A 13,131-nucleotide genomic window follows, 5' to 3' on the forward strand; every position below is an offset into this window, starting at 1 on the left:
ACACTACAGAGAAACAACTTGGTTTAGATCGACAAACTGCGCTCTGAGAACTACAATGCCACATGTTTCACTATCATAAGTTTATTGTTAATGAACAAAATCAAGGTGGCAGTTTCATTTTGAAATTTCTCACTGCAATCTCCACGCATGACGTCACAAATTTAATTATTTGTCATATTTTTGCGATATTGGCTTGATAAAATTTTTTTCAACTTCGTATGCTAGGTCTACAGCACCCACAGATGACAACATACCTTTATTTTATTGATGCGAACCTATGCAGAACTCACTAGACGCCCTCGAAATTCACGACGTCCCAGTGCGAGTGGTGCAGGAATCTCGAGGAGGAGTCTCCACCCGCATTTCCTTTTCAAGGTTTTTCTTGCTTGCCATGTGTTGTGTCGTGGTAAGAGTGGCGTTTTTAGAATTCAATTGTGAACTGTACTTAGGTTAAGTACCAATGCACATAAAACTGTTTTATTCTGTAGTGTCCCTTTCACCCTTCTGCCACGAAGCTGGTTTCTGCAAAACTGATTTTCAATATGCATGTTAGTTGCATATTGCAAATGACGGTTGTCAGGTACCAATTATTTGCCCGTGCACTGCCGATTGGTACTTCCTGGTTAGTTCGGACTGACAGTGACTGTTCCGGAAACGCGTAGGTCCTGGGTCCGATTCCCAGACCAGGATTAATTTTTCGACAACTAAGCTGTTTTCTTTTGAAAAAGATGTGCACAGATTTCAATGTGACTTCATCCTGGAAACGGACAGCTGTCAATTTCCCTTCCTTATCTAGGCATCTGTTTAATCTGCACCCAAACACTACGGCACAATGAATTGACTTTGTTGTAGTTGGGTCGGGACGCAACTACCAAAGACCGTACACCAGGGTGAATCCACACTAGGGGCAAAGAGAGTTCAACGCTTTTCGTCACATAAAAAAAAAATTTCCTAGGCCACATTTATTCACAGGGTTCAGAATGGCACACAGAGGACCCACTGTTTGCAGGGTGACCCGGGGGGCCACTGCATGCACATTCTTCGTCGGCAGACAACGCTGCAACATTTGGTAGAAAAACAGTTCCAGCACGGCACAACATGCTGGTCTTGCCACCACCCTAGCCAATAATGTGCACAAGACTGAAACAAAAAAGTGAGGAGTACAGATTTCAGAAAAACATGGCATAGCCAAATGCACAACACTTGGCAAAAAAGAATAGGACAAGTTATCTTGACACGTGTACTTACTTCGTTATAAAATTGGTAGTCAACAGTATTCGTATAATGCATAAGTTTCGTTTAGACACCGTCTAGAAACAAAGTTCGGTTTAGTGTAAAGAACAGATACTTCAACAGCATTTGAATTATCAGCTCAATAACAAACACCAATTACAATACGTGGCAGTCATTTCAAAGGGCAGGCAAATAAAAAATACACCCTGCCACGATTATCAATGACATCAGAAGGAACCCTAAAACACACTGATATCAGTTGACACTGACATGTTACCGTAATTACTCGAATCTAACGCGCACCTTTTTTCCGGTCAAGCGAGTTCATAAATCGCATGAGTGTTAGAATTGAGTTCGAAAAAAAAAAAAAAAATGAATACGGTCATTCTATTGCCATTGGCATTCCAAAATGGCCGCCCCCTACGTGCGTTGGCATGGCTCGTCTGCCATTTCTGCCTATGGGTTTCGCATGTATAGCACTTCGTACGTGTGCTGAGGAGTTCATCATCTTGGTGTGCATTAGCATCAAAGCATGGTAGGGCCTACTTCAAAAACTCACCGAGTGCACCACGATGCCACTTTTAAAAGAAAAATCATCACGTGTGCCGAAACGGACGAAAATCGGGCTGCATCGCGGTCGTTCGGAGTTCCCGAAACGTGCATGCGGGACTGGCGGAAACAAAAGCAGAATATTGTCAACAGCAAAGATTCACGCAAAGGCTTCAGCGGACCACAGCAGGGTCGCTTTCCGCAAATTGAAGAGCTGCTCGGCGAGTATGTGATTGAGCAGTGAGCGGCCCGTGACGACAAAACTGCTTCAAGTGCAGGCTATGCAGTTAGCCTTAGAAAAAGGGCTAATGCGGAGCCAGTTTAAAGCGAGCAGGTGCTGGCTAAGTTTATGAAGGGGAAAGGCTTTTCCTTCTGAAGGTGAACGGGCATATGCCAAAAGTTGCCGGAGGAGTACGAAGAAAAGCTTCAGTTTTCAGAGGTTCGTCGTAAACTTGTGGCACAACAACGGCTCCCTGCTTGGACAAACCGGGAATGCGGATCAGACGCCTCTTTACTTCGACATGCCTGGCACCACAACCGTCGAGGAGAAGGGGGCGAAGCAAGTTCGCATGCTGACATCGGGCCACAGTAAAACTAGAGTGACGGCAATGCTCCGTTGCACGTCAGATAGGCACAAGCTTCGCCTGTACCTCATATTTAAACGGAAGACGCTCCCGAAAGGAGTCTTTTTCCCGAGTGGCGTGAATGTGTGGGCCAACAAGAAAAATAGGTGCGCGTTGCAATCGATGTCTTACTTTTTTTTTTCGTCATAGAAACCCGGTGCGCGTTACAATCGAGGGCGCGGTAGAATCGAGTAAATACGGCATTTTGCAAGAAGTTCAGTCTATTTTCCCTATAATAAGCTCATTACTGGAAAATAGTCACGTTACTTTTGACGTTTGCAGAGACACCTCTTGCAACGTCACAGATTCGTTCAACATGATAAAATTCATCTATTGACAAATAATCATGTGGAACCCAAAAGATGTCGCTATCTATGACATTTTGGTGATCTGGTGTGGAACATAAAGGCATTGTAAACACTCTCACTTTCTGGCTCTTCTCAATGCAATAACAGACCGTATTGTGAACGGCTAACCAACTAAGAAAAGAGAAACCATTTTTATGCCCAAAACTGCAGTGCAGGCAGTATGTCCTTTGTCACAGAACAAAGAAAAAGAAAAGAAATTAGAATTGCTAAGGGAACGCAACAAACAGTAACAAATTTGTTTCACGCTCACATTGACCACTCAAGCTTGGGCAGTGATGCTTACAGGCATCAAAATAAACAAGGATGCACAAAAGGTGTGTAGCTGACACGGCAATTGAGCCCAAGAGAATGCTGTTGTCGAGCAAGGTAGACGCAAGTCTGCTGCTCCAAAGGTATGGACCAGTTAATGGCAAAAAAGTGCTCAGCACACGTCCCAGCCACAAATGGTATGAAAACATGATGGAAGATGCGTAAAAGATCAGGGCCAGTGTTACGCCTTGCTTCACCTTACAGCAGAAAGCTGACATTTTAGAGCATCCAGAACATCTTCCCTCCACCTTCCCTAATAATTGCTTGCATCCATTTTGCAAACAGGTTGGAGTTCTTCAGTGCCTCTCGTAGGTTGCGTCCTATAAACCAAATACACAAAATCTAAACTTCCATACTGCAATGCATTTCTATTACTCCTGGTTACGTGAACTGCACACGTATAATGCCCAGTCTTCAGAGCCATCAAACGCAACGTCGGCCCCGGGCCTTCGTCTGTCTTGTCCACACACCATTTGAAAAATAGAACCTGCACTTTTTGCCAATGAAAGGCAGTCGTAACAACAGATCTATTTTGCCCAAACAGCATGCGTAGCCACCGTTGCCTTTTGTGCGTCCTTGGTCTGGCAAAACATTGGGAAGCAGAAAAAAACAGGGCTAGGAGGTGGCAAGTACGGCACAACTGCGGGGCACCCCACACACGGATTTTCCAGCAGCGGGAGGGAAGCCAGTGTTTACGGGGCGCCGACACACCCCCGCGGTGATGTGCAAGCGAGGCCAGTTATCCAAACCGCCTTTACGCCGCAACTCCCTCAGCGTGGACCAGCCGGGCGCTGCTTTCTCGATTTCGCGCGTGTGCGTGTCTCCCAGCGGCATGACACCCAAGGGTGGCGCATGTGGATGCACTCACTAGGACCTCTCCTTGTCCGAGGCCACGCCGTTCTGCAGCGAAGTCTTCGTCGGCCTGAGCGTCTTTTGCAGAACATGAGCGTCCGCTGGTTCTATCCTCTTGTAGTAGTGCTCCTTGGTTTCGACAATCTTGAAGCCAAACTTCTTGTAAAACTCGATGGCACTCTCGTTGTTCACCTGGACATGCCTGCAAGACAGACGCACAAGGGTATGAACATTACAGGGCAATCCTGCAGTTGAACTTTATCATACATGGCAACCTTTTTGTCCCAAAAGCATATGATTATGGGAGACGTCGTAGCGAAGGGCTTCAAACGGTTTCATCTTCTGGGGCTCTGTAACGCACCCTGGCATCGTACCGTACATAAGCCACTGGCACTTCGCGTCTATTGAAATGCGACCGCCACAGCCAGCACAGAACTTGTGACCTTTGAGCGAGCACCTGAGCACCCTAACTGCCACACCACAATGGCAGACTTGTAGGAGAACTTCTGGTGGGCCTACTGTGTTATGCCTACTTCATAAAAAAAGGCTGCGCAGAAAATGACACCAGTGCCCTCACCCTCGTTTGTAAACGTCTTTTTACCCCCAACCTCTTACTTTCAAGTCAGAAATCCTGATTCAGTCATACAAAGAAGCTGAAAGTATGAAATCTGCTTAACTCCACTAGTAATAATCAACAGGAATGCCATTTCTGACTGTGTAATGCAAACGTTCACTACATACGCACAGCCTAGTGGCCACTTGTAATCTCAAGTAGTACTCAAAAACTTTGCATTCCACAAAAAATCTTATATACAAGTACTTTGCACTTGCGAGACCTAACATGTCCGGTTGTTGACAATGCATTAACAATACATGCAATCAACTTCGTATTTTTCGAATGAAGAATGAGCTGGACACCAACAAGGATGCATAAATTACAGATCTGAAGGGCAGCTCGAAGAGGGAACCTTTCAAAATTGCCTAGAAGCTTGTACAGCACTGCTCATCTGGCTTGCTGATGGTTTTTTTTTTTCTAGTGAAGTACAAGGACACCTGTAAGTGTGAGCTAAACGAAGCGACGATACTTACAGGAATATGCTGTCAAAGTTCCCGTCTTTTTTTACATAATTTAGAACATGCTGCACCATCGTTGTGCCTGAAATAAAGCAAGAAAGGCAATCAAGACAACGCATATTTATTGAAGTGGACAAACACAGAAGTAGTCCTCTTTCCGAGCAAATAACTACTACACCTTGTTTCGTCCAGTATATGACAACTATCAGCACAACGTAGCAGTAATCAAATACGTCAACGCAGGTATTGCATGTCACATCCGTGATGTTCCGCTATTACAAGCACATTTTCGCATTAATGTAAGCAACAGGACATCAGAGTCTCGCATGGTCATCAAGATGAAGTATTCTTGAGCCACTTCACTCAGTTGAAAGCAAACAGGTGGCCAGTGTTACCAAGTGCGCTGCCAATATAAAAAATATTCACCTAATTCTGCCCTCCTTCCCCCCCTCGGCTCAAGGCAAGACGCAGTGTGAAACTAAACTACTAGCGCGTTTACAAACAGCCCTCTCTTCCAAACGGCTGTCAGTGGGAGGGAATATCCTTGGTGAAGAATAACAGCTGTACTTCAACCGGTGCGTTTCAGCCTGATTGCGGAAGCTTCTGACAACACTCACCGATGCCTAATCTTCTGTACGGCGCAAGACAGCCCAGGGTCATGATGTAAAGGCGCCTCGTGTTTTCCGATGTGTCAATCCGGCAGCAAACGGCGCCGACAACGATGTCATTGTAGTAAGCTGTCGGCAAATAAGAGAGATTTCAATTGCGTTAAAACAGCGAGCAACGAAATACGAGGTCATATAGAAACGCAGCTTAAAAAAAAACGGAGTCGTTCAAGTCGTAGCTCACCTAATTTGGCTAGCTCTCCGGCCTCCAGAACATCCTTGTAAAACTTGTCGTTGTAGCTGACTGGGAAAACTACTTGGTTTAGTCTCTTTAACTGGTTGATGTTGTGAGGCGTGACATCACCGAGTTCGATTCTACATCCCCTGTCGAGAGAGAGGCACAGGTAAGCAGCGCGCACACGGTACGAAACGACGGGCTGCAAAAGTGATCTTCACCGCACACCATCGCGCAGATAGACGCGTTTCACAAGTCCGCTCGAGAATAACTGCAGTCGAGCGAGTGCTTTACCACGCTGAAACAAGCTAAACTCGCCGAAACGAACGCTCCATCGCCCCTACTCGTATTTAAGACCACGTGAAAAGAACTGACGGCACCGGCTGCGGATCAAACAAAAACACGTAAATAATCGCGGGAGTGAATTATTTCTCGTTTCAATTAAGCCTAACTCTAACGCGAGACTCCTATTGCACATGCTGGCGGCAAAATGACACCATCCGTGTTTGCATATGAGCGATCGTTTATATGCCTCAAAATTATCCGAGAAACTGTTGACGACATGCCGATTATATAATTTAAGAGCGTAGTTTTTATGACCGCGCGCTTTGCGCTTAAAAAGGAGACAGCATGACCTGGTTGTTATGAACCTATCGCCGTGCGCTTGGAGACCGTTATTTCTATTCGCAGCGTTGCGAGATGAAGCAACGTATCGAAATCACGCTCACCTTGACTTTGTCATTTTAATTCATTAAACCACCGGCACTCAGGTTCAAAAGAAACCAAGCGAACTAACACTCGCGCCAACATACAGGCATGTGAGATCGACTCGAGAGCTAGCGGAAGCTGACAAAAGTTACGGAAGTTCATTCATGCTAAAACCAGTATAGCCGCTAGAACACATAAGTTATAGTAAAAATAAAACCCAATAATAAAGTATAACGCATTTTGTTCGAAATTATTTGCAAAAAAAGAGCACAATATTGTAAATTCACGTTCAAACCTAAAAGTGAGTCTATGCGATTCTGGTCATGTGACTGCTCGCTCACTGCCGGCTGCAGCAGTAGAGAAGGTAGAGAAGAAGCTGCAGTCTGCGGTAGGTGTTGTCCGTTTGATGGTTGTTTGGTATTATGTTCTGGTTCTCGTATATGTAAACCGCAGTGGCTAGATGCACCTAGCGCTTGGTTCGATATGCTTAAAGCTTAAGCCGACCTCCGCTGGGCGCATTTGAACTTCGCATCGCATCGTCGTCTACACCTGCATTCACCGATCCGTCAGTAGTGCCAGCTCTTTCGCTCTGTTGTTTCCGCGCCACTGCATGAAAGCTCGCTTTATTAGAAGCGAGCATTTAACTTGAGCTGCGTCGCACCTGTGCTGTGAGCGAGTGCGAACCGGAATTCGTCTGCGACTCGCTCGTTCCGTTATCATTTTATGGCACCGAGCCTCCGCCGCGTTCGTAGAAATTAGTTTTCGGTTGGTATCCCCGCCCCCCCTTTTAACTGCGAAAACGGCGCACTTAACCAATCTTACCTTATGACTAGCCTGTTATTTGCGTGCTTTAGTTTAATGAAATAAGTGCCGAGTGCGTTGTGGGATGCTATCGAAGTCGGCGTAAACGTCCGCAGTTGCCGCTGTCTCTCAGTCATGTGACGAGCCGCTGAGCAAACTGTGCTGCAGTGCGATTGCGCTGAGTTGTAGTACATACGTTCAGTGGGCGCTTGTTTGTACTTGGGTGCCACCCGTAACGGTTATTTTAACAACTTTTTTAAGAAGTGGTCTTTCGAGAGATTCGTGGCTGCGCTGTGCCGCTTCGTGCCGGCTGAACGTGAACTCGTGACTTTTGCAGTAAACGACTGCTGACCTGATCAAGTCGAGATGTCTCTACCAAAGATCCAGAATGTAGAAAAAGAGTCACAGTTTGGATATGTGTATGCAGTGTCCGGCCCTGGTAAGTCGTGTTTATTATTTTTTTTGTCATCGGCATAATTGAAGCCTTATCTTCATAGAAAAGAAATATAATTCTGACTACAGCATAATCCTAACCACTGCATCAGCAAACACTCATGAGTTTATTCAAAAGAGCTTATGGAAATAGGCCCTTAACTGCGGAACCGTAATTCTACGGTAAAATGTGCAGTAAATCAGTGAAAATTGTTGAAAAAAAGAACATATACTAAGCTGTGAATATGAAAATGTTAATAGTAAAATACGGGGCATGCAAACACTGACACCAGAGAAGAGCAGGCACCATGGAAGCTGATGTTTGGGGCGACTTCTTCTGTGTCTGTATTACCGCCCTGTCTCTTAAACATGAATACGTACCAACTACCCAGCTCTGTTAATCTTAGAATATGAAAGACTGTGAATGCAATGTGTTCAATTTCGAATAAATTGGCTAGGCAAATATGGGAAATGTGCATACATAATATCGGACCTACAGAATAGCGTAAATGCAGTTTCCAAATGTAGAACTCGCAAACACCCTCGTCAGCAATGCCCCGCTGCGGTGGTCTAGTGGCTAAGGTACTCGGCTGCTGACCCGCATGTCGTGGGTTCGAATCCCGGCGGCGGCGGCTGCATTTCCGATGGAGGCGGAAATGGTGTAGGCCCGTGTGCTCAGATTTGGGTGCATTCAACTATGCATTCAATAAAAGTAAGAGGTTTGGTCATTTTTATTTGGAATTAACAAAAAAATTTTCATTGAGCTTGCGAGTGCGGTGGGGCTCTGAGGCAAAGTTAAGAGCTGTTCCTTATATAAAGTCCTCTCATTTTAATTATATGTTCTAAGAGCTCTAAACTCTGTAGTCTATACTTTTTATTGTGGCTTAGTGGCTAACACCCCCATATGCTACTTGTGCAGGTTCGACTGTTCGCTATGATCGTGCTTTGATTGGTTGCAACACAGAAAAGCCTGTGTACTCGCCTTAAAGTTAAGGAATTCCAGGTGGTCATTTAATCTAGGATACCCTGCCGTATTGTGTTTCATAATGGTGCCTTGCTTTTATCACATGAGACCTCAGAGCTTTATTTTATACGAGGTTAATAATGGTTTCATTCGCACCCAAGGGACAGCAGCTTCAAGGGAATTAAGTTGTGGTAAGGCATTGCCCTGACTTGCCTCAGATATGTGTTCTGTGGTGTTAATTTGTAACTGCCACCTTGCTCGTAGTGTGAAGTGTCTTAATGTGTTATTTTGTAGCAGCAGTGTGTCTATTGAAGGGACACTGCATTCTAACACGAAATTAGTTTACTGATAAATTATTCTTAATAACAGTTATAAATTTACCCCTTTAGGTTCATTATTGCGATAACAAAAAGACGCTGTAAAATTTTTCCAAGCAATCGTTAATTTGCCTTGTAAAATAGCTTATTGCCTCACGAATTGACTGCTGCAAAAAGTTTTAGAATGCAAGTGCGGGAGGAGTTGATGATTTGTCTTTGTCACATACCTTAAAAGCACACTCTCCTTGCATACCAATGAGAGCGCTGAAAGCTGCCCAAGTGGAGGGGATAGCACAGGGGAAGGAAATGTCATGCATTCGTCAGCACCTTGAGCGCTCTATTTCTTTTTCTTCGAACTACTTCGGCTTACCTTCAGTGTGATTATGCACGTCGCAGCCTCTTGCGGTGGCTGCCTTAACTATGCAGCTCAAATTAGCCAATGGCGGTGGACTTTGGGTTTATGGCATCGCATGTCGAGTGAAGAGGAACCACTTTCTAGCTGGCTTTTGAGAAATAATTGTAAGTTCTGGGCCGCATGCTGCGCCATAATTCTTGGCTTCCGTGTTCTGAGGAGCTTCGTGTAATGATTGGCACCATTTTTTGATCTTCTTGAAGTAGTTTTGCTAGGTCTTTGAACAAGGTTTGTTCTGGAAGATTATGCAAAAATCTCTGCACATCGATGTCACTTTGGTGCACAGATGTCAAGATATTTTTTTTCATGTTTTTGACAGACCGACCTAAGAAAATTTTCCGAAACTTAGCATGTTAGCTCTTTGGTTTTCTTGCAATTCATTTTTACCAAAAAGGGAAATGCAGACAGTGTCAAAATAGGATGTTGTGGAGATGTGGTGCAGGAAGGTCAAGATAGCGCTGCCACGGTTCTTTTTCAGCACGTTTTTTTCTGCTTCCCTAAGCTGCTTTCTTGCAGTGAAGTGATGCTTTTGTTGATGGGCAATACACTAGTACGAGAGAAATCATTTTTCTCCTTGGTGTCACTTTGAAGTTGTGTTTGATGACTGTCACTAATGTTGAGGTAACTTTTTCAGTCGTCACAGCGGAAAAGATGGCTGGAGCTGCCATGTACGAACTTGTACGTGTGGGTCATGAAGAGCTGGTCGGTGAAATCATCAAGCTTGATGGCGACATGGCCACCATTCAAGTCTATGAGGAGACCTGTATCCTTTTCCCTTGCCATTCAAGTCGTCATTACATTCCTGTCTAGACCTTGCTGGTCTTTGTTTGCCAAGGCAGTTTAAAAGGTTAAATTAGTTCCTCATCACTTTATTTCAATTCCACCTGGCTGCAAGATGCTTGGGGCAAGCACAGAGGATATGATCCGTATTCTGATGTTTCACTCTTGGGTAATGACATTGATTATTGTACCTACAAAAACCGGCTGTTCGCCCGCTCTATACGGATGTGCATGCTGCTGTACTCATAACTACACACGACATGCTTAAACAATGGTCATTCCTAAAGTTGCAGTAACTCTATGTACGAACATAAAGCGCCACACCTCGGAGGGTGGTCGAAATGCTTGCAAATAGTCAAAACGTTCTCAGCAGGGCGAATCGCTGCCATTGGGAGAACTTCATTTCTCTAAACATATGACGCTGCAGCTCGAAGAGGTTGGCATGTGACGCTGCAGTTCAGGAAGGCAGAATGGCCGGCATGATTTGTGCACATGACGTCTTTACGGTGACAGTCGGAACGGTATGATGCTCTGAACCTTTGTGAAATAGTGCCGGGGCCACTGCATGGGTTATTGTCCCACACTTCGGGTGAGGCCCCGCCGATCGAACATCGACGTGCGGCAGACTCGCAGGCTTCCACTTTACGCTTAGGCCTGCGACGCCTGAAAGGCCTCGAAGTGCCACATTTCTAATTTATTTGCAGGTTGGTAGACCCGTGCAGGGTTGCACGTGTGGTGATGTGTGGGCCCGACTGACGCACTCATAGAGCAGACACGGAAATTTGATTACACACAAACAAGCATTTAATTAAAACAAGGGCAAAGGCAGGAGTTAACAAAAATAGCAGAGGAAGAAAACTGATTGTGATGAAAAAGAATGGCTATAAAACAAACTGTGTCCTAAAAGAACACTACAAGAGGTACAAAAAAACACAAATACAGGAAATGTTAATAAACTAAAGACATGATGGAAATCGGAACAGATACAAGAAAAATTACATGAAAAGGATCATGGTCGCACTTTTGAATTTCTACGTGCGACGCAGTGCACACAACTACAAATATAAAAAAAAAGGCTGGTTATAATAAATTAACGATTTAAAAAAGTCACAATAAAAAGTTTCATACGGACCAGGCCAGCTCTTGGTGCACGTAGGGGAGTTGACGGGTGCCGCTGAAGATCTCGCCGGCTTGGTAGACGACGAGGGTGCCCGGAATTGCAGCAGTCTCAATACGTTGCGCGGGTCACTCCATGCTTGCCACCTACGCGACACCGGCGACCGCACTTGTTGCTGGCTGTACGTCAACTGCCTGTTCCGATGCAGTCTAAACTTTTTCAGGGGCGTACACGTGCTCCCGTTCCATCTGGGGGTAATTTCCTTTTTTTTTAGACCGCCTGTGCCCCTTTCGGTACAGGTGCAGGGAAGACGAGCCGGCGCCACACTGGGTCGTTAGTCACCGGATGTCGTCCTCCCAACACAAAAGCGCTCTTCCTTGGAAGATGGGGCCTGCAAACGATCCGAAAATTGGAGTCTTTTGTGACAGTCAACTATGCATTGCTATTTTAGTAGACAACTAAGACTTGATTGACTGACGTAAGATGATGTGAGCTGTAGAGTTGAGGGGAGGTGGGCCGGGAAATCTAAATTATGCTTTTTAATGCTGTCAAATGAACTGGGACGATCAAACAAGTCAAGGTATCTTATTGAATCGACGGCCAGGATTCTAAATACGCACATTGAAAATTTCAAAAGAAATTTCACAACCACTCTATTAAATTCAATTTTCGTTTAGTATACATTATTATTGCATCTCATTTGTTGAGCTGCTACACGGAAGGGCAAAGAGCGTACACGAACTTGTTAGTTGTCGTGGCTTCCTTGACTGGGCTCGAAAATCAAGCTGGACTGACTGTTGGTGATCCCGTGTTGCGAACGGGCAAGCCCCTTTCCGTGGAGCTGGGACCGGGCATCATGAACAACATTTTTGATGGCATCCAAAGGCCTCTGCGAGAGATCCACGCACTGTTCAACAGTATTTACCTGCCCAAGGGTGTGAGCACGCCAGCACTTAGACGAGACGTCAAATGGGAGTTCAAGCCGACCAACTTTAAGGTATGATGTTACCTCTCTTGCTTACTTCTTTGGGGCTGTTAGTGCAAATGCATGGAGGTGGTGCTGCATAGTGTGTTCCTAAGTCCTTCTTTTTTAAATGAATCTGGAACATTCTATAAACCTTCCCCCAGTCTGAATGGCTGCATCACTCACTGAGATGGAGGCAAAAAACTGGAGGCCTGTGTACTGTGCGCCGTTAGTGCACGTCAAAGAATGCCAGACAGTTTAACTTTTCAAAGATCTCCACTATGGCATCATTAGTACTTTGAGGAAGTCGTTGTTGGGAGTGTCATGTTAAATTTTGGCTCGATATTTTTGCCAGACTAATAGATACTTCAGCTATTCTGTAACGAAAATTCTCACACAAACTTATTTTATTGTAGTAAATGTACTCAAATTTTTCTGGGTGTTCATACGATTATGACAGTGCAACGTGTAAGGTTCTTTTTGAGCTTGAAAATTTGGTGTTGTAGTCCTTTTGAAGTGCATTTAGATTTCAGGTGAACCTGGTGCAAATTGAAGCACTTTCCCTGTGAGGGCATTTCTTGCTGTAGTTTCCCATCTGAAGCATCTCGTGCTTTGTCGCAGGTTGGCAGTCATGTCACCGGGGGTGACATTTATGGCCTCGTCCAGGAGAACTCGCTTCTGCAGCACAAGATAATGCTGCCACCCAAGTCCAAAGGTACCATCACTTACATTGCCGAACCTGGGAACTATTCTGTGGATGTAAGTATGTACACTTCAGTATGACAAAT

General features: G+C 45.0%; 2 protein-coding genes across 3 annotated transcripts in view; one reads left to right on the top strand and one right to left on the bottom strand.

The window, feature by feature from the left end:
- Window positions 1-936: 936 nt before the first annotated feature.
- On the bottom strand, window positions 937-6,723 carry san (Probable N-acetyltransferase san). The gene is made up of 6 exons (XM_037423097.2): window positions 6,577-6,723; window positions 5,858-5,997; window positions 5,626-5,745; window positions 5,024-5,090; window positions 3,951-4,136; window positions 937-1,140 (listed from the first exon to the last, which is right to left on the bottom strand). The coding sequence occupies exons 1-6, from the start codon at window positions 6,588-6,590 to the stop codon at window positions 1,119-1,121; spliced, it is 549 nt and encodes a 182-aa protein (XP_037278994.2). The 5' UTR covers window positions 6,591-6,723; the 3' UTR covers window positions 937-1,118.
- Window positions 6,724-6,844: 121 nt separating this feature from the next.
- The window catches only part of LOC119172104 (V-type proton ATPase catalytic subunit A-like), a 32,019-nt gene continuing 25,732 nt past the window's right edge, over window positions 6,845-13,131 (top strand). Inside the window, exons 1-5 of one of the 2 annotated variants that reach the window (XM_037423096.2) lie at window positions 6,845-6,944; window positions 7,695-7,796; window positions 10,117-10,245; window positions 12,165-12,376; window positions 12,965-13,102. In XM_037423096.2, coding sequence (XP_037278993.2) covers window positions 7,724-7,796; window positions 10,117-10,245; window positions 12,165-12,376; window positions 12,965-13,102 — 552 coding nt within the window. In that variant the 5' untranslated portion in view covers window positions 6,845-6,944; window positions 7,695-7,723. The other variant, XM_075892961.1, reaches the window with a different exon arrangement.

The sequence above is a fragment of the Rhipicephalus microplus genome, chromosome 4 (genome assembly GCF_043290135.1).
Source record: "Rhipicephalus microplus isolate Deutch F79 chromosome 4, USDA_Rmic, whole genome shotgun sequence".
NCBI lineage: Eukaryota > Metazoa > Arthropoda > Arachnida > Ixodida > Ixodidae > Rhipicephalus > Rhipicephalus microplus.